This window comes from Sus scrofa, chromosome 13 (assembly GCF_054392235.1).
Source record: "Sus scrofa isolate SSC_HxYL_T2T_F1_AM1 chromosome 13, Sscrofa_HxYL_maternal_Yorkshire_Landrace_v2.0, whole genome shotgun sequence".
Classification (NCBI taxonomy): domain Eukaryota; kingdom Metazoa; phylum Chordata; class Mammalia; order Artiodactyla; family Suidae; genus Sus; species Sus scrofa.
The window spans coordinates 54484446-54511472 of NC_139395.1; the positions used below are offsets into that span (position 1 = coordinate 54484446).

General features: G+C 34.5%; 1 protein-coding gene across 50 annotated transcripts in view; it reads left to right on the forward strand.

Moving 5' to 3' along the window:
• Positions 1–27027, forward strand: part of SLMAP (sarcolemma associated protein) — a 148066-nt gene that overhangs the window by 77099 nt on the left and 43940 nt on the right. For 10 of the 50 annotated variants that reach the window (XM_021069015.2, XM_021069013.2, XM_021069037.2 and 7 more), the window contains exons 4-14: positions 1187–1259; positions 7595–7631; positions 9268–9330; positions 12201–12296; positions 12580–12651; positions 14027–14167; positions 15206–15343; positions 17130–17298; positions 17390–17440; positions 17924–17974; positions 23298–23360. In XM_021069015.2, the coding sequence (XP_020924674.1) occupies positions 1187–1259; positions 7595–7631; positions 9268–9330; positions 12201–12296; positions 12580–12651; positions 14027–14167; positions 15206–15343; positions 17130–17298; positions 17390–17440; positions 17924–17974; positions 23298–23360 (954 nt within the window). The remainder of the gene's footprint in view (positions 1–1186; positions 1260–7594; positions 7632–9267; positions 9331–12200; positions 12297–12579; positions 12652–14026; positions 14168–15205; positions 15344–17129; positions 17299–17389; positions 17441–17923; positions 17975–23297; positions 23361–27027) is intronic. The other 40 variants (XM_084988689.1, XM_021069021.2, XM_021069048.2 and 37 more) reach the window with 5 other exon arrangements.

The window sequence follows — 27027 nt, forward strand, 5'->3', positions numbered from 1 at the left end:
GCCACAGCAGTGAAAGTGCCCAGTTTTAACCACTAGACCACCAGAGAACTCGCTACATTAGCTATTAATTAAAGTTTGGTGAACTAAGTAATTAACTCTTTGAGCCCTGAAAGACATAATAACATCTGAAGAATAGAGAAATTAAAAAACATCAACTTTTTATTATTTTTTAACTTTTTGACCACCCTACAGTATATGGAGTTACTGGGCCAGGGATCAGATCCAGGCTGGAGTTGTGACCTACACCTCTGCTGCGGCAATGCTGGATCCTTAACCCACTGTGCAGGGCCAGGGTTCAAACCTGCGTTCCAGTGCTCCAGAGATACCACTGATCCTGTTGCACCACATGGGAACTCTAAAACCATCACCTTTTAAACTAGAAAAAAAAATTTTTTTTCTGTAAAATAAAGAGAGACTGTGTACAGATTCTGCTTTTGAGAGCGCATCTCTTGAAATCTTCAGGAGAAGGAGAAAGTAAGAAGCAATGATAAGAAGCTGTCTACAAAGTGACTGATGTAATGTTACATAAAGATGTTTAGAGGTGAAGAAAGAAATAACCACTAAGAAAACAATGCCAAAAATTTAAATACTGAACTAGAAACCTCAGACTTGAGTTCTAGCCAGCAGCCCTGATACTTAATAGCTGAGAGTTGTAGAAGCAATTTCATTTGTCTGAGGTCTTGGTTTTCTCACTCATAAAATGAGGCATGAATGACCTATTCTAAGCTGTTATTGTGCTGAACTTTAGTAGAGTTTTGTGAAGTATGGGTAGGAGTTATAGGTTGAGGACAGGAGATTAAGACTAAGGAATAAATTTTAAAGGGCATACTTGTAGTTAGGTTTTGATGCTGGCAGATAGGGAAGAAAGTGCATCTTCCCCACTGTCCACCCCCAGCTGTACATGGAAACGTACTCAGCTGACCCTTTTTGGATTGTTGATACAGCATTGGAGGTTAGGACACTTTTGAAACAATTTTATCCATGATTCCACCTTGCAATTGTGATTCATTATGCATAAGGATGAGTTTCTCCAGGGAGATGAATATTGTCATTAAACTACCAAAATGATATTCTTTCCCAGAAGTTTTTACATTTAAGAATAAAATGTATTTTTAGATATGAGAGGTATGCAGGTTTATGTTTTTAAACAATTGTTTTATCCGTTTTATTTGTTTGTTTTAACCAGTTACCCATGGGTGTATTGTTTCAACAATAAAACTTTTTCTACCAGATGGTATGGAAGCCCGGCTCCGCTCAGAGTAAGTATAATTTAGTGCTATGAAGCTTTTGTATTAATTACCTTGGTTAATATTATTCTGGATGATAGTGTACTATTAATACTTTGGGATTATTCTTATAATGTTAGAAAATTGATATAGCACTTTTGGGATATTATTTACTTTAGTTGCTTTTCACATTAGTTACAATTCTAGTAAGTAATAATTTATAAGGTGGTACAGCTATTTTGTTTCCAAGATTAACTTTACAACTTATCTTTTGATAGATAGTTTTTTTCAAAATATTTGGAGTATGTAGGCTATTGATGGGTAATACTTCTGTTCATCTTGATGTGCATTTCATATAGGACTTCTTAGACTGTGATTGCCTCTGAAGTTAATGGTAGTGTCACAATCTTATAGAACTGTAAAGATGTTGATATTGTTAGTGGTCTGTTTTGGTGAGAGTTTTGGAAGGATTTTCCAATGATGAATTTTTTTTAATTGACATATAATTGATTTACAATGTTGTGTTAAGTAGTTTTTCTTTTAAATGAAGCAGTGGAAAGGTCACTTAGAGGACAAATTTAAGAGGGAAAAATTACGCATAAAATGTAAACGTAAGTACATTTTGATCTTGTACTTTTCACAGAGCATTATTATGAAGTGTTGGGGGAGGTAAGCAATCTTTAAACCTAGCATATTTTTATTTTGGGGAAACCTCGTGTATATAAGAGGCTTGTTTCTATACCCAACATAATATTTTCTGTCCTACAAAAGCAGAGACAGATATCTGAGGCTGGAAGGTTAAGAGCAACTGTAAGCTGATGGTGAAGTAAAGTAGTGAGTATGAAAGGAAGAGGGGGAAAAAAAGCAGAGAGAGGTCTTCCTATTATTGTGAGAGTGCTTTCATTGGAATTATTATATGTTATGCTTTAGTTAGAGAATACCAGTTTTCTTTTTTAGCTTTAAGGATATCCATAGAAAGCTGAAATTTTATTTTATTTTTTTAGAAATAGAAATGGTGGAGTTCCCATTGTGGCGCAGTGGTTAACAAATCCAACTAGGAACCACGAGGTTTCGGATTTGATCCCTGGCCTTGCTCAGTGGGTTGGGGATCCAGCATTGCCGTGAGCTGTGATGTAGGTCATATACGTGGCTTGGATCCCACGTTGCTGTGGCTGTGGTGTAGGCTGGTGGCTACAGCTCCTATTAGACCCCCTAGCCTGGGAACCTCCATATGCCTCAGGAAGTGTCCCTAGAAAAGACAGAACAAACAAAAAAACAAAAGAAAGAAATAGAAATGGCATTTTAATTGGATTTTACAGGTAAACAAATACACAAGTGCATTCTTGCCATAACATATTTAGTGATAAGCAGAATCAGTGTAGTTTCATCATACCGTCAACTTAACAAAATTTAAATATATCCACTAATTTTTTAAAAATTTAGATCAGTAATACATTTCATTATAATGCTATTCAGTGTTACTAGGCTTATGTGTAATTTTTTTTCCCTTAATTTCAGGTTTGTGGTCAACCCACAGCATATGGAGTTTCCAGGCTAGGTTCAGTCTCCACTCTGGCACAGTTGCAGTAGTACTGAATCCTTAACCCACTATACCAGGGTGGGGATTGAACCTGCATCCCGGCACTCCAGAGATGTGCTAGTCCCACTGTGCCACAGTGGGGGAACTCCATGTGTTTTTTTACAGGCTAAAGAAAGCACAATATTCTTTATAAGCCATTCAATTTCAAAATATTCAGAATATGGTAAAATTTATAGTCAAAATTTTCACTTTCTTACTATATAATAAAAGTCAGTGTTTTTTTATCATTGAATAGAAAATATCAGGTAGCAAAACATCAAGTCCTGCTTATGATACATAGTTCACACTCAGATCATTAGTTGTACATTTTGCATTACTACTAGCACCTACTTCTAAGGACCCCTCTACATTGCAGAGAAGCCAGAAACTGTATTTCCTGGAATTCCATTCTGTGTATGTTCCCAAATTAGAGTGTAACCAAAGGGGAACTCACAGAGATCTGAAAGAAATTATGACTCTCATGAGGTCATGGTCACCATTCAGTGGGGCTTCTCAGTCTTCTCCCTAATCTTGTCCTTCTCTGTTGAAGGCTGATAAAGTTCATAAAATCTTTTCCAGAATTAAAAAGCAGAAATTTTAAAACATTTTAAATGTGAAACATTAATCTGTTTTCTATTCTAAATTATAGTTTAATTAAAAATACAATTAGGAGTTCCTGTAGTGGCTCAGTGGTTAGCGAACGGGACTAGCATCCACAAGGATTCGGGTTTGATCCCTGGCCTCGCTCAGTGAGTTAAGAATTTGGCCTTGCTGTGGCTCTGGTGTAGGCCGGCAGCTGCAGCTCCAACTGGACCCCTAGCCTGGGAACCTCCATATGCCGTTGCTGCAGCCCTAAAAGACAAAAAGAACCAAAACCAAAACAAAAAAATACAATTAACTTTGGGGACACTAATGTGACTTAGCTTTTAATGTGACTTAGTCAAGAGTTAAGGTCCTTAAAAAGAGTAACTATTAATCAACAAAGGGCAAATAGCTTCTTAAAGACTTTTATATTTCTTTTTGATAATGAAAAATTTCTATCATGTAGTCAAAAGCTTTGAGCAGTTTCATTAAAGGGGCATTTCTGTTCTCAGGTTCTATCCAATAAGGCATGTGATTTTTTTTGAAAGTCTACATCAGTGAATTGTGTTCCTAATCCCTCTTGTTTCCCTAGTGCTTTTCATCTTTGTCCCCGTTTCCTTCTTTTTGTTTGGTTTTTCTTATGTGGTTAAATATTAGTTAGCATCATTTAAAATTTTGCAGCCAGTTTCATTGTACATAATCTGGCTGACTTTCTAGAGAAGATGAATTTTGAGCAGGCAGTTCTTTAGTGGTGGATAGTCTGCCTCAAAGTCCTTTCCCACCTGTTCTGTGACTTGATACGGCCTCCCTTTTCTCATTTGAAAATGCAGTTAATAATAATACCTATTGAGCAGAAATTTTATTAGGAGGATTAAGCAAGATTATAATTTATAGTTTAGTATAGTACCTGACATATAACAAGCACACATGGATGTTATTTCTGTTAGTGTGATACAATATTTCTTAGCAATTAGAGGCTTTTAAGTATGCCAGAATGCTTAGAGTAGAAGGTACATTGTATACATAGCATTTAGTATTTTAAGGTCTTCAGTGGGTATATTTATTTCTCTCAAAAGGCTGATTCTTTTTTTCTTCCTTGATTTTTATTCTGTTGCACAGATAATTTTCAAATAATAAGAAACAGAAAACCCCTAGCTTAGGAACTTCCATATGCTATAGGTGCAGCCCTAAAAAGACAAAAGACACAAAATAAAAAATAAAAAAAGAAGAAAGAAGGAAAGAAAGAGAAATTGCTATATTGCTGTAATCCCACCACCCTAACATTAAGTAACAATTTTCCTTTTCTCCAGTTCTTTGTTGTATATAAACTTCTTCCGTTATTCAAACAAAATACACTTATATCCTTGATAGTTTTTATAAAACACAAATATATATGTATCTTATGGAATGTTTTGCTAAATTTTCAGCCTTTTGTCTATTAACCAGATTTTCATGAGGACAGAAAATTTTGTACTTGGGTCACTAAAAAAACCGAATTTAAAAACCTCCAGGGAGTTCCCATTATGGCTTAGCAGTAATGGGCCCAACTAGTATCCATGGGAATTCACGTTCGATCCCTAGCCTTGCTCAGTGGGTGAAAGGATCCGCATTGTCATGAGATGTGTAGGTCACACGTTGTTGTGGCTGAGGTGTCGGCCGGCAGCTGCAGCTCCGATTTGACCCTTAGCTGGGGAACTTCTGTATGCTGCAAGTGCATCCCTAAAAAGAAAAAAAAAAAAAAAAAAAAAAGAATCTGACTATAGTAGCTTGGGTCACTGCGGAGGTCAGGTTTGATCCCCAGCACCTCACAGTGAGTTAAAGGATCCAGCAGTTGCTACAAGCTCTGGCATAGGCTTCAGCTATGGCTCAGAATTAATCCCTGGCCGGGAAACTTCCATATGCTGCAAGTGCATCCATAAAAGACAATGACAAGACCTCCATTAATACCCTTCTATCTAGACTTTCTTAAGTTCTTTTCTCTGATGTGCATATCTACAGAGAAAAGGGTATATACCTAAAATGGTTATCTCTGGGTGCTGACATTGAGTAATTTTTATTTATTTTCTCATGCTTTACCTCACACATTTTCCGTAATCAATATGTATTACTTGTATAATCAAGAAAAAGAGGAGTTCCCATCGTGGCGCAGTGGTTAATGAATCCGACTAAGGATCATGAGGTTGCGGGTTGGATCCCTGCCCTTGCTCAGTTAGTTAAGGAGCCAGCGTTGCCATGAACTGTGGTGTAGGTCACAGAGGCAGCTCAGATCCCGCATTGCTGTGGCTCTGGCGTAGGCCGGTGGCTACAGCTCCGATTAGACCCCTAGCCTGGGAACCTCCATATGCCACAGGAGCGGTCCAAGTAATGGCAAAAGGACAAAAAAAAAAAAAAAAGAAAGAAAAAGAAAAAGAAACTTGTCTATTCCATTTTTATGGGGCAGAGAAGAAAAACTAAAATTGTATGTAAATTTTTAAATCTTCATTAGGCACCAGCTTCGTTAGGGCTTTGTATAGGTTCTGGGGAGGCAGATGTGCAATGTTCACAGTACTTTAGAATACAGACATGAAATCACAGGAGTGGAGCAGAGGGTCAATGGGAGTCTATACAAAATGTCATGGTTGCTCAGAAGAGAGGTGGGTACTGGTACTTAAAATTGCATTTTATTTAGCATTTTAATGTACTTGTGACTGATTGAATTGAAACATTTTTAGGATGTTTGCGGTTACTACAATGAGGTCAGAATTGTTATTCCAGAGTTCCTGTCATGGCTCAGTGGTTAAGGAAGCTGACTAGCCTCCATGAGGACACAGGTTCAATCCCTAGCATCACTCAGTGGATTAGAAATCTGGCATTGTTGTGAACTGTGATGTAGGTTACAGACGTGACTCAAATCCCGTGTTACTGTAGCTGCTCCATTGGCTGGCAGCTACAGCTCCGATTCTACCTTTGCCTGGGAACCTCCAAATGCCTTGGGTGCAGCCCTTAAAAGACCCCAAAAAAAGAAAAAAAAAAAAAAGAATTGTTATTCTGATTTTTAGGTCCTACAAGATCAGTTTCTCAGCATCTTATACATTATTATCTAGTTGAATCTAGGAACTTTACCAGTCAACCATCAAGCTGACCATCACCAGAGTGGCCTCTAAGATTATGGAGTGGGGAACATCTAGTAGGGAACATGGGCGGCAGCCTTGGTCTGTGTTCCCTCCGCTCCCCACCTCAACCCACATGCAGTATCTTACAGGGCATGATATGATAGAGACCCTGGTTTCCTTAGCTGCTGTGTTCTTAGGGGTGTGGTAGTAGTGACCACATGCTACTACGTCCTAGGTACTGTTTTAAACTCTTTATTTACATTAACACATGTAATATTCACAACAACTTAATGGGGTTAGTTTTATGATTATCCTTATTTTATGAAAGAGAAAGCTGAGACCTACATTGGTTAGGTAACTTGCCCAAGATTATTCAGCTGGTAAGTAGAGCCAGAATTTGGACCCAGTCAGTATAGCTTATGAGCCTGCATGCTTAACTGCTAGCTATACTATACTTTTCTTATAGGAAGTATGTAAGATACTTTATAAAGCCGAAAAGTCAGTTAGTACCAATTAAACTGTGTTTACAGTTTAGTTTTAAAGTAATATACTGGAGTTTAGTTTCATACATACATGTAAGCTTTCAGTGTTAGTGTGTGAATTGGCTGAATAGAAAAGAGTTGTACTGTTGTTTTGATTAACTCGTTTCCCATTAGAATATGTTTCCAAATTATAGCCTTCTTTACAGTAAAACTTTGCTTTTAAGACTTTCTGTATAGGAATATTTATTTAAAAAGAACTTGCTTTACACATTCCAGAATTTAAATGGATGATTTAAAGAGTGTTTCTTCTCTGTCTAGAAGTTCTTATAACCAAGCCCTCATTAATAGTTGATCTGGCAAGGACCTACATTTTAATACATTTAATATATTTTGGATTTTGAATTTTTGTTTTAGAAATACATTAATGTGTAAAAGGTTTGTATATTTATTAAAACCTTGTTTTCTAACAATTTTATACATTTATGAAGGATTAAAAAATAATTCACATGTTAATTTCATATAATTAAATATGAAAGCAAGTTATCAGCCTTGGGGTTTAAGATATTCTAGTACTGTCATACTGTTTCCTCTATTGTCAGGAAATTAGATAAAATTCTAAATTTTACTTTTCAGTGTCATCCATGCTCCATTACCAAGTCCTGTTGACAAAGTAAGTTGCTAAGGATTATTTTTTCCAAACTGAGATATATTGCCTTCAAAAATATTTGTTTTTAATATGCTTTACTTAGAAAGTTATTTCTCTTTTGTAACAAAATATGAGAGTGCATAAAGCTGTATAGTTATTCTAGTCTGATCTTCAATAGCTAGAGAATTAAGGATGGATGTTTCTTAGGAAGAAGCTTTTATTATTTCAAGTAAATGGCTAACTCTGTAGAATAGAAGTATTTGTTTTGTGCCTAGTCATAGTGTTAATTACTACTTTTTATTCTGGAATACATTTCTGTTTAGAAATATGTATTAAAGCTCTGTGTCCAGATAGTTCACTTAAAATATATGAAATACACATGGAAATAACACAGAAACATGAGCCTTTAGATCTTGCTCTTTTATTGTCCTTGAAGATAAATTTTAACTGATTTGGACAGAAACTTTGCAGTAATTGTAGAAAATATTTTTTTTCTTTTGTTCAGAAATAATGGCATATTAAACTGTAGATAAATACATCTTTTGTATCTTTTGACATTGAAGTAGATGTTGAGTTTTCTTAATGTAAGTAACAGTTTAGTTTAATTGGGAAAAACATTTTACTTGCTTTTCCTTGTTTTTGGATAAAGAATAAACGCCTACTTGAAACTGAAGTTCTTTGTTAGATTCCTTTTTTAGAAGTAAAGTGGTTAATCATCAACTTTAGCAATACCAAGAATCATCTCAGAAGTAAATAATGGCCTTGCTGAGTTAAGACTAACTTTGAAAAAAAATCGCTGTTTCTCTTCCTTCTAGTTAGCATATTAATAAAAAATACTTTCTGAGCTTAATAAGGAATGATGCTATTGACATTGTTCATTAATAAATGAACAATGCAAGTGTTGGGTAGTGTTGAGACTGTAATTGTTACAGCAACCTGTTAGTGCCTTTTTTTTTTTTTTTTTTTTTAATTAATGCTATGGTTCTGTATTCTGCACCTTGGAGAAACCCTTTATAGAAATATCTTCTAATACTCTTGAATTCTAAGCACTTTGACTGTGACTTGTAATGTTTAAACACCATTATTTCTCATCTTGTTCTTGAAACCTACCTATAGTTTAAAGGGAAAAAAGAAAAAACAAACTTTTTATTATTGCTTCTGGCCACTGGACAAAGTCTTGTATTTCGTGTCTTGCTTTTCCCTACACCCTCACATACAAATACCATCTGGCAACTTCTTAGTGAACTGTGACTTTTTGACATATTGAAGAACTAATTAACAATGAATTTTAAAGGGGGAAAATGTAGATCTACCACTTTAGGAGGTATTATTTCTGGATAAAGAAAAGGTTATGTTGCTTTGTGCTGCAATTTGATTTATCAAGTTTGTGACTTGGTTTGTCAAGGAATATTTGCCTGAGTAGCACTTGTTGTACTACCCTGCTTGTAAATCTCAGACTAATCAGCATAATACAATACTATTTATAAATTGTAGACCTGGAATAGAAATATTTTGAAAACTAAAGGAAATGGTTAATTTGAAAAATAATTTTTATTTTGCATATTTCCATAAATAGGCATTTCAAGGACTCAGTTTAGCTGTCATTTCAAGGACGTCAGTATTTTGTGTGACTCTTGATGGTGTGTCATTTTGTTTCTAGGTTGCTGCTAACACTCCAAGTATGTACTCTCAGGAACTATTCCAGCTTTCTCAGTATCTTCAGGTAAAAGTAAATCTTGAGTATTCTTAGTCTTTAAGAGCAGAATGTAGATTTGATTTTGTTAGTTCACAAATATAGGCTAAGGAAATATTGGCTGGATACACATACAAAAGAAATATCTTTTCAAAGTAAAGAATTTAAAAATAGGTCTTATGAAAAAAGGATTAAAAAATCAGGATTGTTTAGAGAAGATAAGGTTCTATTCAAGAGAAATTTTTTTCTTCAAATATGAGGAAATTCAAAAATTGTTCTTTATCCAAAGATGACTTTAATAGAATTAAGCCTGGAGAGATATTGGTTGCTATTAATAGCTAGTAATAGCAAATAATATGAACTATTAAAATATTAAGTATTAACAGCAAATAATTGTATAGTACTTACTATATGACAGACTCTAGCACTTCACCTATATTAATTCATTTAATCCTAACAAAAATCCTCTAAGGTACATATTTTATTCTCGTTTTTACAGATGGAGAACTGAGGTACAGGAAGTTTAAGTAATTAGCACAGTATCACATACCCCATATGTGCCTGAGCTGGGATTTGAACCCAAACAAGTCACCTCAGAGTCTCTCCTCTTAACCACTGTCTGTGCTGCTGGATCTATAGAAAGACTTCTTGATAGATCAGAGACTTAGAATGGGCTCCTGAAGAAGTTAATTGCATATTTATAGAGCAATGCAAATCTCTCTAAAGACAACAAGTGGTTGTTATTTTTTTTCCCCTGGTTTTGCTAGATTTAGACTGGACTATGGTTCTTATTATTATGGTGAGGAAATTAAGGAAAACCCTGGATCAGAAATTTAGAGATTGAGTTTTTTATCCTGGCTCTGATACTCAGTCAGTTCTCTGACCTTGGGTGAGTTATTTTACATATATAGATCTTGGGTTGCCTTTTGTTTAAAATGATGGGACCAAAGCAGTGATCCTTGGTCCCTACATTCCTTTACAGAAATCAGTCACTGAGGGCATTTCTACCTCAGGAATATACACATCTGTGAAAAATATCAGTGTATTACTCAGATCTTATCTTCCACTGAGCATAATGTAACAGTGGATTGAATAGCAGTTTTACACACTTGAAGTTTAGTAGAGTATTTACAAACATAGACTCTAGCCAGAGTTCCCAGATTTGATCTGAAGCTTTAAATTCTGACCTCTTGGGAAAGTTGTTTAACTCTTTTATTCCTCATTTTCCTCATCTCTGAAGTGTATAATAATAGCACTTAACTCACAGAGTTGTAAAGAATACACGAATACATATAAAGCACTTACAACAGTGCCTGGCACATGAAATGTATGCCATAAAGGTTAGTAGTTGTTTACTGTTCAATAAGAAGTCACATTAATTGATCTAGATCCCTCTTATTTTTAGAGGTAGAAGAAAACTTTATTAAACTAAGATTCATTTTTCATGTGAGAAATATGGGCTCATATAGGTAAAATGGTTTCTGTAATAGATACATTTCATGTCTTAGAATTAAAAGCGCATAAGTGTTAGATTTCTCTTAGAATGTGGTTTGTGGAGTTACAAAACTCTAAATGGAATTGAGTAAAAAGGGTGAAATTACACCATCTAGTGGAACTAGTGGGTGTTTGGTGGTTTTGTTTTTAAGTAAAACTTTTTACAGCATTAGTGTGATTTTTAATTTCCTGGATATTAGGAATGTTTTAGAAGCTTAAGATAAACTTGGCACCTAGCCGCTTTTAAGTGTGTAAGCTGTGTTTTAATGTGGGTTCTGAGGCGATATGACTTTTATTAGATTCCTTAATCTAAAAATCAGTGCCTCTAATTAATCAGATGAAATTTTCCCTAATCGTTATTATCAAGGATATGGAGAGGAGTAAATGTATGCTTTAAACCTCAAGTACTGTGTTCGAAGCATATACTTCTCAGTTGAGGTAACTTAGAGGGAGTAGAGTAGTAAATATTCTTTGGATAATGACAGGAATAGGAGAAAGTGAAATTTAAAGATGTGCCACAACCACAGCTGAGTGCTGTGTGAGCATTTTCACCTTGACTTCCAGTGAAGGAGACCCTCTTAAACTGCTATCAAATGTTAACAAGTGACCTAGAGATAAGGTTCTGCTTGTCAATGTCTTTTTTCAGTAAAAATACTCCTTTGGAGCCACCAAATAGTTATCCTTGACCCTATAATCACATTGAACTAGTGCTTGGTAGACTCTTAGTTATTTTTTGGCGTATTTGATTATGGCAAATTGTTAAACAGTCACAGAGAGAATCAGAACACCTGAAAATGCAGTAGACTTTGAGAATAAAGTAGTCTCTCTTTATATATGCACATATATATATATATATACATATATATATATGTATTTTTTCCTTTTAAAAAGGAAAATTAAGAGGTATTTTTATGTCACACTTGTGTGGCTAAGCCATTTTGAAATATCTTTGCTGCTCACAAGATTAGGTTTAGTTTGGAATGAGTTTATTCTGAGTGCACTCTCTTTCTCTCCATATATATATTTATACATGTACATGTTTTTTAAATGAATGTATATGAAATTCAAGGTTAAAAAATTAGTTGGACCCTTCTACTCAAGATTTTAGTTTTTAACTCCCTATTATGAATTACAAGTAAAAAACAAAAGCAAACCAGATGGCTTATTTTCTGTTATACTGGAAGTTGCAGCTAGAGTACCCCAACAACTGTACTTACAGCTTAACAAATGAGGCTAAAATGATGCGACCTAAATATATTTTACAAAGTTGACTTAACATATTTAAAAGTAAGATACACAGTAGGATGTAATATGAGAATATTTTCAGAATGTGCTAAAAAATTGATTACTCTTCAGAGGAATCTTGCTGAGTTTATTAGAATTTCTTTTGTGATTTATAATATTAGGAGGCCTTACATCGGGAACAGATGTTGGAACAGAAGTTAGCCACGCTTCAGCGGCTACTAGCCATCACCCAAGAGGCTTCAGATACCAGCTGGCAGGTATTCCAGTTACCTTTATATTCAAGAAGCATTTAAGCATCGATTAATATCCTTTAAATTTTTTTTCTGGCCTGGCCTTTAGATACTGATTAAACTAAACTAAAATTTTATATCAAAGGCAAAGTTATTTCCTAATGAACAAATATTGAAAACTTTGCATTTTAAAGTGGATGTTGATAATCTTTATGATTTTTATGTCTTGTTTGGCAGTAGCACCATTTTTGATATATGTTATTTCTTAATTACCCTGGGATTTTATTTATATTTGATTTTTCTTCAACAGGCTTTAATAGATGAAGATAGACTCTTATCACGGTTAGAAGTTATGGGAAACCAATTACAGGCATGCTCCAAAGTAAGTATTAATCTCAAGTACATAAAGAAAAATGCATTGTTTTTTACATAGCTTCATTTCTTTGTCATTTTGAATACATGCAAAAACATTATACATCTTCACCACTCTTTTTAAATCTTCTATCATTATGGGAAATTTCAAGCATACATGTAAATGTTAAACATTCTTCTAGCTCTCCCTCCCATGCAATAAATTCAGAGTTTGATCTAGAGATTTAGGTCACTTCTGATTTACGTACAATCTTTTTTTTTTTTTTTTTTTTCTCGTCAAAACCTTCATGGATAGTGTTGTATACTTTCATCAGGAAGCACCATAATGAGGAGTTCCCATTATGACTCAATGGGTTAAGAACCCGACATAGTGTCCATGAGGATGTGGGCCCCGGCTGCAGCTCTGATTCAACCCCTAGCCCTATGGGAACTTGAATATGCTGCAGGTGCAGTTGTTAAAAAAAAAAAAGCCACCATAAAATCTCATCTTTCTTTTTGAGATATTAGCGATCTTTGATTATTCTTTCCTAGATCCCTTCTTTTATTAAGGGTTGCAGAAATGGTGATATTGTAATTCTACCTTTCCTTCATTTACTAGCTAAATTACTTCTTTAAAGAGAAACTTCCCCTCATAAACCATTTTGTTATCCTGAGGTAAACTTTTTTTAGGAAAAGCCAGGATAGTGATATTTTCCCTTTATTTACTGGATTTCAAAATAATGGTTTGGTTCCTTCTCATCAACCAAAGAATGACCAATGAAGTATTCCCCGCCCCCAACTTAGATTTAAATATATCTCATGTGTTTAAACCTCTTCCATTTGTTTTTCTTACTGAGTCCCAATGATCCCATCTTTCATCTATGGGTACTTCTTCAGGTTGGCACATGATTCCTTTTGGTAGCAGACTTTGATAGCTTCCTGCTGTCATATCAGACAAGATATTCCAGACTCATCTTGTGCATGTCCTGCCTCAGACTTGGAATCAGCTTTTTCCTCAGGATGCTCTTATTTCTTTGGGTTTAATTATTGTTTTAAAATGCCCCTTTAGAGATAAGAGGTTTTTTTTTGTTTTTTGCCCATAAAAGTTAATAGTGTGGCTTTCAGAGAATATGGCAAATAGAAGAGTTAATTCATATTGTATGCTTGAGAGAAATTCTCAATTTATGTTGACTTTTTTTTTTCCTGTTGGAAGTATGAATTAATATGTTTGTGAAGGTATAATTTACTAATGCAGCTTTTAAATACAGCTTCAATTTATACAGAGCCAACATAATTTGTGTTTGGAGGGACCTTGATATAGAAGTCAAAGAGCATAACAATGTTTATTTTTTCAAATTATAAGTTATTAAAACTTGGTTATAATTATAAATATTTTTTAATCCTAGAATCAAACAGAAGATAGTTTACGGAAGGAACTTATAGCATTACAGGAGGATAAACACAACTATGAGACAACAGCCAAAGAGTCCCTGAGGCGAGTTCTTCAGGAGAAAATTGATGTGGTTAGAAAACTTTCAGAAGTTGAGGTATTTAAATTTTACAAATATTCAATAGTAGTATAATTTTAAAATTTTAGCCTCAAGTTGCTAGCATTTCAGGACATTTCAAACTTGGGTATTAGCATATAGCTCGGAAATTTTTCCTGTCTATCTGGGAGGAAGGAGCAATATGCTGTTTTCATTTTCAGGAATTCTTAAGATAACCATGTAAGTTCTGGTGCTTATGGTCCCTAGTCAGTAATTGAGGAAATAAAAGCCTAACCTGGGAATTTTACTGTTTATGCTTAGGTTAGGATTCAACCTCTACACCATGGACCATGATGCGTGCCAGGGAATTGATCTTCTTTCACGTAGTTTTGTTTCTCTTCCATTTGAGGCTAGTCAGTGTAAGGCAGAGAGCTACTCCGCTATTCTTACTTTACCTATCCTCCAGAGAGGAAAACCACCATTTGGAGGTTTACAGGGGCAGTTATCTCTAAGACCCCTTCTAGGTCTTTTAGGAATAATCAAAATATGTTTCACATTGTTTTAAAACAAGCTAATTGATAATATGGATTATTATTCCTTTGAACTACTGGAAAATTGCCACAAAAGTTGTTATTGGACTTAAAATGTCACTGTAAACTAAGTAATAAATATATCTTAGTATAAGTCTAATTTCTATAATAGCCCTATCCCAAAGTGACTGACTCATTGTCATGTCATTAATATGACATGTGAAGAAAGAAAATTGCTATTTGTCTTCTAATTTTTATTAAATTGATTATGTACATATTATTAAACTTGCTTTCAAGAATTGATAGGCTTAAAATATTTTCAAGGCTAAAACTTGTACCCTTGTATCATCCTCTCCTCACTCCCAATATTGTTTTGTTTTTCCAAATTCTTTGTATTTTCTCTTTTAGCATGTGCCTAAAATTGAAATTATTATGTTATTTAACTCAGCCTTATATAAAGTCCAGGGCAGATAGTGATTTAGAACAGCCCATAGAGTTACACTTTTTATAAACTGAATTTAGGATGTGCATTTATTCTAAATCAGTTGCCTGTAAACTTGAATTACAGCGAAGTCTGAGTAATACTGAAGATGAATGTACCCACCTGAAAGAAATGAATGAACGGACTCAGGAAGAATTAAGAGAATTAGCCAATAAATATAATGGAGCAGTTAATGAGATTAAGGATTTATCTGATAAATTAAAGGTATGTATTTACTCAACCTAAAAGTATGTAAATTAATCATCCCTAACACAGTGGATATCTTAAGCATTTAGGTATGGCCGAATAGTTGCTGATGTAAAATTTGGTAATGGTTTTAGATATATAGTAAAAATCAGGGAGTTCCCATCTTGGCTCAGAGGGTTACGAACCTAACATAGTGTCCATGAGGATGTGGGTTTGATCCCTGGCCTCGATGAGTGGTTAAGGATCTGTCATTGCCAGAAACTGCAGCATAGGCTGCAGATGCACCTAAGATCCAGCGGTATTGCTGTGGCTGTGGTGAAGGCCTGCAGCTGCAGCTCCGATTTGACTCCTGGCCCCGGAACTTCCATAAGTGGCAAGTGTAGCCATAAAAAGAAAAAGAAAAAATCAGGTGCCATTTAGCCTAAACCCCATTACTACAGATAATTGAAAATTTGTAAAAATTCACGTATTTCCTTTGGATGGAAATAAAGTCAGTACTTCATAATAGTACATAGTGTTAAAAAACATAAAGCAGGATGGAGTTCCCGTTGTGGTGCAGTGGAAACAAATCTGACTAGTAACCATGACGTTGCAGGTTCAATCCCCGACCTTACTCGGGTTGAGGATTCGGTGTTGCCGTGGGCTGTGGTGTAGGTCGGCAGCTGTAGCTCCAATTTGACCCTTAGCCTGGGAACCTCCATATGCCCTAAAGAGACTAAAAAAAAAGAAAAAAGAAAAAAAATACATATGTAGCAGGAAATAGATGAGAAGCAGCAAAACTCAAGATATTCAGACTTTAAAAAAAAAAACTGTGATCTTCTTATCTTTAGGGTGTCCCCAAAGCAGAGCCCATTTGTGTTAGTGCTGGAACAAGCCCTCAGAAAACCCTGGCATGATCCCCTCCAGGGATGCAATTGTTTCTGCTTCAGCGCCAGCTCCCTGTATCAGACATTTAGCATAAGAACACACCAGACCATAAGTAATACCAAGTTGGTCCTGTAAAATGTTGGAGCTGAGTTTATGGAGTTGCCGTTGTGACTCAGTGGAAATGAGTTTGACTAGTAACCATGAGGACACCAGTTCAATCCCTGGCCTTGATTAGTGGGTTAAGGATCGGGCATTGTCATGAGCTGTGCTGTAGGTCGCAGATATGGCTCGGATCTGGCGTTGCTGTGGCGTAGGCCAGCAGCTACAGCTCCAATTCAACCCTTAGCCTGGGAACCTCCATATGCCCTAAAGAGACTAAAAAACAACTGAGTTTGTGAAGATCTCTATGTAATTCAAACCATGAATTGAGTGGCTAGAAGATACACATTTGTTGGAGTAACCCAGAGTATACCTCTCCTTTGTATAATTTCTTAACCTGTTATAGCTTTAAATATTGGTCTTGTTAAAAGAAGGTCATTTAAAAAAGTGCTTGTAATCTTCATTCCTTTAGCTAAATGTAATTTTGTTTAAAATTTCAGAGTAAGTTACATTTTAGAATTTACAAATTAATTAAAACAATAGTAATTTCAGGGACAACCATATTTCCCTCTTATATAATGTGTTTTTCATTTTGACCCCTATAATCTCTGTGTGTATTGAGTCTGCTTGCTTGCTACATATTTTTCTCTCCCAGGTGACAGGAGACAGACAGGCCACAGTGCATATTACTTTTAATATCAGTTTGTCATTTATAAATATTTTCTATAATATTGAGTATTTTCCTTAAAATTTTTTGTGACTAAAAGTAGTCCTGCTTTCGGCCTCTGAAAACAAAGTCAGATTTTATTAAATGAATTTTCTTTCTCTTTCTCCACAGGTAGCAGAGGGAAAACAAGAGGAAATTCAACAGAAGGGACAAGCTGAGAAGAAAGAATTACAGCATAAAATAGATGAAATGGAAGAAAAAGAACAGGAGCTCCAGGCAAAAATAGAAGCTTTGCAAGCTGATAATGACTTCACAAATGAAAGGCTAACAGCTTTACAAGGTAAATTAGCTAATCCAGAAACTGATTTGATTTGATTTTTTTTCTTTCTTTTTCTCTGTGAAATATCTTTTTCTTGGGCTTTTATTTACAGTACGGTTAGAACATCTTCAAGAGAAAACTCTTAAAGAATGCAGCAGTTTAGGTAGGTGTCACCAAATTTCTTATTTAAAGCTGAATTTTATTATTAAACTTTTGGTGTTTACTGTCTCACCTTGGGTACTTATTTTCTTTGAGAAGGATGCTTACATGTTAGATATAGAGTATGTGTACTCTTTTAGAAAATTTCCCTTAAAATTATGCTTGATTGCCACCAGTGGGCACCATTGTTTAGCCCTAGAGTGAGTGAGATTTCTACATCTGATACGGTCTGTTTAGAGATATTTAAATAGAAAAACACATGGACAGCAGGATCCTTTCTTTTTTGAGGTTCATTGAAAATTTACTAAGCAGTTGCAGCTTTTTATCTGAGATGATAGAAAATGGCAAGTTGCACCCTTCTTGTAAAAATAAAGTATTCTATCAGTCTTAATATAAATAGGTATACAAAATGACATGGTTACACTTGAGACCAGTTTTAAAGTAATACTTTCTTTGATCAGGCAATGATACACTGTCTTAATCCTAGGGATACAAGTTGATGACTTCTTACCTAAAATAAATGGGAGCACAGAAAAAGGTAGTGTAAAAAACTTAAATATTTTTCTGTAATGATATCCTTTTACTATTTAAGCAGGATAGAAAGGCCAGGGTTTATAGATTTTAAGTATTTGGACTAAAAAGCATGCTGTTCAGAGACCATTAAATCCTGTCTTTTAAAAATCAAGCTTGGAGTTCCCATCATGGCTCAGCAGAAACGAGTCTGACTAGTATCTATGAGGACACAGGTTTAATCCCTGGCCTTGTGCATGGGTTAAGGATCTGGTGTTGCCATGAGCTGTGTCACAGACATGGCTTGGATCTAGCGTTGTTGTGGCTGTGGTATCGGCCAATGGCTACAGCTCCAATTTGACCCCTAGCCTGGGAACCTTCATATGCCGTGGGTGCGGCCCTAAAAATACAATAAATAAATAAATAAAAACAAAAATAAAATCCAAGCTTCCCTTGATTTTGTAATTCTTAATGCTTATGATCTGTTGTTTGATATCCCTTGTTATACGGAAATTTCAGTTATTCAGGTTAGATGAAATGATAATGTTAAATTTTTGCATTGGCTTTTATAGTATAATACAGCTCCCCCCACACACACACTGAATTTTCAAAGACCATACTACCATTTTCTTCTATCAAGTGCTGCTTCCTGGGGATAATTGGCCCCCATTTTTAAATGTTTCTGCCCTGCCCCCTCCTGGCCAAGAGTTTACTTTACAGCCCATTGAACCCTTGAACATAACATAGAAACTGCTTTCTTTATCCTTCTGTTTCATCAGTCAGAGAAAGCAGGGTCAGGCATTTCTGCCATCTAAAAAATTATTTGTTCTTGGTACATGATCCTTCTTTCTAGATAGCTTGGGTTGTCTCTGGCCAAAAATGTATAGCCACTATTGGTTTTCCTAACTGTAACATGGGGTGCTTTTTAATCACTGGCTTCTGTAGTCTTTTAGTCATGAAGATCCCTGCTCCCCTCCCCATTCATCCAACAGTAATTGAGTACCAGCTATGTTCCAGATCCTGCATTATATGCTTGGGGTAAAAAAATGAAGAAGACAGTTTTCTGTGTTTACAAATCTATATGCCTCTCATCTCAGTTTTTGTACAAAAGTTGGTGGGAGATATCAAGGTCAATACTCAGATCTTCTTACTAGATATTATTTCCATGTATCAGGGGATATCTTTATAGTTCTTGGGCAGCAACCAAACTCTGATAAAGTTAGGAGATGCTCTCTTGGTTTGTTCTGGTTTTGTTTGGTTGGTTTGTTTTTAATCAAGAACTGGCATGATAGGCTTAGATAATCATGTGCGTGCATGTGTGTGTATGTGTGTATGTATATATATAAGCTGCAGGTCAAGAGCAAATATTATATAGAATGAATCTTGAAACTAAACTTTAAAAAATTCATTAATCATTATTTGACTATTTTATATATTTTTTGTAAAATACATTGACATTTTAAAATTTCACTTTGAATTTCAGTTTGAGAATTTTTAAAGGTGTAGTTTATATTCATTGTACCAATATTACTAATTTCTGTTTATTAAGTATATTTAGCAAACATATGTAAAATGACTTAATCCTCATCTTCTAAAAGCTTCTCATCCTTAAGTGAATTTATATTTTTTGTTGTCATTATTTTGCCTTTTCTTTTTTCCTATTTCTGGTATGTACACTTCTTATTCAAATCCATCACTCTTTGACTTGAGAGTATCCTCATTGTTAATGTGAGTGTCAACTCAAGCTGGGAACATTCTCTTCTTTTAGTTAAGAGAACTTTTTATATACACTTAGCCATCTTTATACTATTTAGGGTTGTCAAATTACTGCTTTAAATTTTTTGCCAATTCCAGTTGACTTAAATGAGAATAGATATAGACAAGTCCTTGATTTAACACTGAGTAATAGAGTTTTCTTGTGGTACAATGAGTTAAGGATCTGGTGTTTTCACTGTAGTGGCTCAAGTTGCTCCTGTGGCGCAGGTTTGATCCCTGGCCCAGGAACTTACACATGCCACGGCTGTGGCCAAAAAAAACCCCAAAACCAAAAAAACCCCCAAAAAACAACAACAAAAAAAAAACTGCATAGGATTTCTTTTGGATACTTTAAGGTAGTCCTTGCCATGAGTATTTTGCTCTTGCTGGTATTTGTTTTTTTAGTAGTGATAAATTGAGTAGTGTGAGAGTGACTAATAAAATATCTTTAAAGAAACTGAGTCATAAGTATCTGAATGTACACAAAAGCTTCATATACCAGATTTAGTAGTGGATTTTGGAATAAGATAGGTCTATTCTGAATCATTTATGATATAGTAAGAAACCAATGATCAAGTATTCAAATATTACCAAAGTCCATGGTTGTAATATCCTATCAGATATGATTTTAACTAAAATTACTCTTTAAATAGTAGAGAGAACCAAGAATAATTGTAAGAGAATATTTCAGAAATGTCCGGAGAAGTTAAGATTAATAATACTTCTCCAGTAAACCCCATTTTTGAGATTAACAGTTTTGTACTATAACTTTTTTTTTTTTAATTATTTTTGTTTTATTTTTTTGTCTTTTTGCCATTTCTTGGGCCGCTTCCGCAGCATATAGAGGTTCCCAGGCTAGGGGTCTAATCAGAGCTGTAGCCACCAGCCTACGCCAGAGCCATAGCAACTCGTGGGATCTGAGCCAAGTCTGCAACCTACACCACAGCTCAGGGCAACGCCGGATCGTTAACCCACTGAGCAAGGGCAGGGACCAAACCTGCAACCTCATGGTTCCTAGTTGGATTCGTTAACCACTGCGCCACTACGGGAACTCCTGTACTATAACTTTTAAAGTCTTATCTAATAAGTGTGATTTGAATGTATCTTAGAGGGTATAGAACTGTTATGAGAGCCACATACATAATTTAATATTTTTTAGAAGCCACATTAAAAATGTTTAAAAAAATGTAAATTTTTAAAGGTAAATTTTTCATGATACATTTAATAATATATATACTTTAAACCACTATATCCAAAATATTATTTTAATCTATAATTAATGTTAAAAGATTATAAGTGAAGTATTTCATATTCTTTTTTCCTTAACAAGTTGTGGGGTTTTTTGCTTTTTTAGCGCCACACCCTCAGCGTATGGAAGTGCCCAGGCTAGGAGTCAAATCGGAGCTACAGCTGCCGGCCTACACCACAATCTCAGCAACGCCAGACCTGAGCCATGTCTACAACCTACACCACAGCTCATGGCAATGCTGGATCCTTAACTCACTGAGCAAGGCCAGGGGTCAGACCCACGTCCTCATGGATACGAGTTGGGTTCCTAACCCACTGAGCCACAATGGAACTCCCGCTTATGTATAAATAAAATTCATTTTAAATATCTTGATTCTCTATTATGTTTCTGTATCTGTCTTTTTCTTTACATTCCTACAGCCCTGTTTAGTATCACAGGACACTTCCCCCCTTAAGTATCTGATTCTCAATTCTTGGTTTGTATTATCAGTGACATCTATAGTTTTGGCAAAGTGAATTCTCAAAGGCCTGAATTCAAGTAATGGAGTATTAAATGTGTCATGATCCAAATCCTTTACATGTACTACCTGAAAAGATTTTCTTTCATGTGTCTTAGGAAATAACCTTTGCAGAAGTCATGTATGTTTATCTTTTTGTATTAATCTTCCATTTTATCTAAATTAGCATGGTAGATACTTTAATGTAGAGTCCAGATATTAAAATTGAAGTATATAAAAGTTTTGATTTCTGGCTTGGTGAGTGATGGAATATCCTGCATTAATAAATTTCGCCTAAAGAGTTATAATGCTAGTCTAAAATATGTTTTATAAAATCCTTTAGTTAGGCTAAAATTTAGTTTCAGTGGGTTTTCGTATTTAACAGTGATATTGTATAGTTTGAGTTCTAAAAATATTAAAATTTACATAGGATTTATGTAAAAACAGCTTTTTATCTTGGTAATTACTATTCAAACTGAGCGTTCTTGTTTTGGATTTTTTGGTTCCTTTTGGCAAATGCTCTTTATTAGGGTTTTGTTTTTTTTGGTTTTTGGGTTTTTTTAGTTTTGAATTTCTCATGCAGTTAGTCTTTTTTTTTTTTTTTTTTTCCTTTTGAGGTTATACTGTAGCTCTATATAGTGTAATTTTATGTGGTTATACCTAACCACATAATTTTATATAACTATATATATGTATGTACGTAGAAAGATATATCTGCACACCATGTTGCTACATGAAGGATAGTGAGAAATTTGAGTATGAAGGTAAAGAAGAAGGCTCTTGGTAAGGATGTCAAGAGAGGTTGACTAGCCATCAGAGTAGGAGATGCCAGCCTCTCAAGCAAAGTTGAGATGATGAGGGATGAGCTGGTAGAGTTGGAGGAAAAAAGAAACTTCTACAGAGTAGTATTAACTCATCCTCTTTGACAGGTTTTTGTGCTATTTACACCTTCTAGATAGTCATCATGTTCAAATATATTTTTAACAGTTGAACTTACAATGTCTATTTGGTAGTTTTGAAAGATACAAATATATAATTGAAGAATGTTATTGGGATTTAGAAGTTAACTCTGAATCATCATCATAAAATCAAATAAAGAGTCTAAGAAAAGAGCTGAAACTTTTATTAAACTACTTGGTTAGGTTTTTATTCTCTTTGCTTATTTAAAAAAAAATGGTTTGACTTGAGCAAAACCATTTACCAAGCTCTTATTTTAAAATGTGCAGGCCTTGACTTTAATTATTTAGGCAGAAATAAACAATGTAATATTTCAGTAGTGTACGAAATCAGATGAAATGACTCAAAGGGGAAGACCACTTGAGAAATGAAAGTGTAAAAATTAAAATATTATGTAATTTTCTTAAAAATTTTAAGGCATTATTTTATGGTATTCTTAAAATATTTATTTTTTGCCTCTTAAATAAGATGAATAGCTTTGAAGAGGGACTGTTAGAGAACAGTTATTTGAAAGTTAATTCAATAAGAACAAATATAAAATATTTTAATTATTTAAGGGTATTTGTTAAGCTCTTGTGGAAAAAGAAGTATTTTAAAAGTGGGAGAAGCTTTTTAAAGCAATATATTTCTATGTTTTCTTGAGATATTTGGATAGAAACTGCACCTTTAAAACCTAACTGTTTGGGGTTAACGATTATAGAGTTATAATTTTCAGTTCTTTAACTTTATTTAACTCCAAAATATGTCTGCTGTTAGTATTAAAATGTATTAAACTTTTGTTAATCTTATTCAGAGTTACCCATGTCAATACATTTTGCTTTTCCTACCTTTGCTGTTGGTTTTCAAAAACAGCAACAAAAACTATATCCTTAAAGGTGTTTCTTTCTTTATTAGAGCACTTGCTTTCAAAGAGTGGCGGGGACTGCACTTTTATTCATCAATTCATAGAATGCCAGAGTGAGTACAGAGTATTTTTCACATTGATTTTAATGAAGTCAGGGTCTAAATTGAAAAATGAGAGGAAAAATAAAGATCTCAATGTGTTTGTTGTCGTAAAAGCACATAAAGACCATCTTCAGACAGCAGTGATTCTTTTTATACTGTTTCTGTTTCTCTCTTTTGAGAAAAATATTTCTGTTGTATTTGCCTTCACAGATTGAGGTGAGCATTTCATACTGCCCATAAAAAAGAGAAACTTCCAAGCTTTTTAATTAAAAATCATTATTGAGTAGTAAATAAAATTAGAATGTCAAGCACCTGGAGTTCCCGTCGTGGCTCAGTGGAAATGAATCTGACTAGTATTCATGAGGATGCAGGTTCAATCCCTGGCCTTAATCAGTTGTTAAGGGTTAAGGATCGATGTTGCTGTGAGCTGTGGTATAGATCAAAGATGCGGCTCAGATCGCTGCGTTGCTGTGGCTGTGGTGTAGACTGGCAGCTACAGCTCCGATTTGACCCCTAGCCTGGGAACTTACATATGCTGCTGGTGTGGCCCTAAAAAGACATCAAACAAAAAAACCCGAATGTCAAGCACCTAAACCTAAACCTTCTGTCTGGATACTTAAGAGGTAGTAATAATATGTTAATCTGCTTCACTGAAGTTCTGGTTCTTAGGTTTCTTAAATAATTAAATGAAGCCACAAAAGTAATAATTTCAAGAGTTCCCTGGTGGCCTAGTGGTTAAGGATCCAGCATTGTCACTGCTATGGCTCAGGTTACTGCTATGTCATGGGTTTGATCCCTGTCCCAGGAATTTCTGTGTGCTATGAGCATGATAAGAAAAAATAATAATTTCATTTGGACACTCAGATCTGAAGATAGCCTTTAGAGTAACAAGAATTTTCTAGGGAAGAAGTAGTAATAAATTGTCCTGATATGACATCAACTGCCTACCCCTGGGAAGTTGTACAAGGCTAATTTTAATAATATTTTAAAGATAGATTGGCTTTTGAGGTGGTTTAGATCTCTGCTGAATTCTAAACAGAAGAATTGTGACTTACCTCTTACTTGAAAAATCGCATGACTACTTAAATCTGTAAAAATCACAAGGTTGTATTATTCTCTTAGTCTTAGTAACAACTAAAGGTCACTCTGTAGTAGAGATTTATGGATGATATCTGTACTTTTCCTATCAGACATACTTTGTCAAGCATTTTTTTCTTCCTGTTTACTCTTTTTTTAATGACTGGTTTTCCAAGTTTCTACGTTCATGAATTCATTTTTGTGGGTATACACACATCTGTGGTTGCCTTCCCACACTCTGCTTCCACACTCCTCAATCTAACAAGCATTTATGGATTGTAAGGGTTATTCCTGGAAATTATAGCAGGCACAAACTCAATAGATCAGATGTTATACTCTTTAGAGATGCTTTAAGGAAACCTGGAATTTCATTTAATAGTTTTAGAAGAGCTTCTGGTTTTGTCCATTTTAGAGACTATAGTGTTGAATGTAAGTTTAACATTACTTTGAGCTAAATTGTTTACTAAATATTGCACATTTCTTTGTTTTTTAATTTTTTCATAAAGCAAAGATTAGTGCATTTTTTTGTTACCTTCTGATTACTAAATCTCACTTTTACCAGAAATTGACATAGTGAATGGGGCAAAATAATTTGTACCCACTGAAATCAACTAAAAGTAGAATATATAATCTGAAATATAAATCTTCAGGAGAAAGATTTTATACTTAGTTTTATTACATGTGACCATTTTTAAGTTATTTTTATTTTGAACTTTTGGGGTTTCTATTTTGAGCCTAAAGAAATACGAACAGAAAACAATCAAAAGGATGTTGTATTGAGTTACAATTTGCAAGAGTCATATTATTATTTTAAAATATTATTATAAAATTTATCCCTAGTTTTAACACAGAGCAGTGTTTGTTGTAAATAAAGAAAAAGATGTTTGGAGATTTTTTTATTTGGTTGTAGTTATGGGGGAAAATGGACCAAATAAACATTCAGAGATTGAGTAGGAGTTATATAAATTAGAGCAAATCCCCTTGGTGGGAATATTAGCCAATAAAATGATGTTTACAAGGACTTTATAGTGGCATGGTAAATAAAAGGCTAAATGCAGTACATAGAGGGAAAAATGAGAATATAAAATCCTGTTTTTGTGGACAAAGAGTGAACCAAAGAACAGAAAAAATAAAATACAAGCATTCCTAGCCATTGGAATCTATTGGGTCCTTAAGTGTTAAGTTTGCATTGAAAGTTCACATAGCTAGGGATGTGGGCCATTATCTGAATCTGTTTGGTTCCTGAGTTTTGGTGGCAAGTAGTAGGAGTTTGGTTGAGGATAGCAGTTGTATCTCAAATTTGCCAAATCATTTGCCTCCTTAAGTTTGAATAGTCAGATCTGACTAGTAAGGGTTACCCCCTGTTTGAATTTACTGTCATTTTCATTATTTTATGACATTTTTATTATTTGATAACAAATGCCACTATCAAAATTGTTGTGCTTAATAATAAGTATTATAGCAAGCCAGGCAAATTCAGCAAAAATCTTACTCAAGTGAACTTTTCAAACAGTTTTGGATTATTTTTTGACAAACACATAAATTTTTTGCTATTGTTTTTGTTGATAAACATCTTGAAGTAATTTATGATCTTGATCATGAAGTGTATATTCTGTGAGCAATAATACTTCATATTCTTGTTTCCAGGCTTTTAAAAAGCAAATATTAAGTACTTAGCTTTCAAAAAAAAAAAAAAAACCAAACCCGGCTTTCATTATTTACTGTGCTTGTATAGTATAAATTCACTTGGTGTTTTAAAAATTAGAAAGTACATAGTTCACTTCCAAAGGAGTCATCATGTCTATTTTAAATATATTGACAGATTTTTTTTTTTTTTTTCAGTTTATGTCTATGAATCCTTAGGACAGTTTGGCTATTGGCTCTCCCCATTTATAAGGTGATTTTGAGGAAATTGAGTTGCAACACATTTCAATTTATTTTCCTTTTATGGTAAAACATACTATGTTTCTTTTAATTCCTTTAGGAGGAAAGTTTTACTCTCAGGCAAAATGATTATATTTTTGAACAGATTTAAAGATAAACCTTTTGCGTAATCCCAAAATTGTGAAATAAATTTTCTGTATAAAAATATGAGGTCTATGGAAGGTGTTAATGAAGTATTCTTTATTCTGGAAAGAAGACCACTGAACACCAGTTTTGAAAACAATCCAAGCTGGCCTCTACCTTGATCTTTATCTGTGGCCCTATTTTTCACTCCCCAAACTATAAAACTACCTCCCAAACTCTCCTAAGGGGGGCACAGTCTTTGAGGGATTAACCTGCAGTGACCCTCCTTTGTCTGGCAAAGCAATAAAGCAATTTTTTCTCCTTCCCCCCCCCCCAAAATGAGGTCTAGAATTAACAAGTAACTTTAGTAAAACTGGCTACAAAGTTAAAAGTTCTAGCAAATTTTCTTCCTCAGGGATTTAGGCATAAAGTTTGGTTTAAGTAGAACTCCACATTCCATGTTTCCTGCAAATCTCAGTCAGTCACAGGTACCACATAAACTTTAATGAATACTTTGAATACATAGATTTTTGTATGCTCCTAAAGGTGCTTTCTGAGTTAAAAGTTATGCATCTATCTCCCAATCTGTTTCATA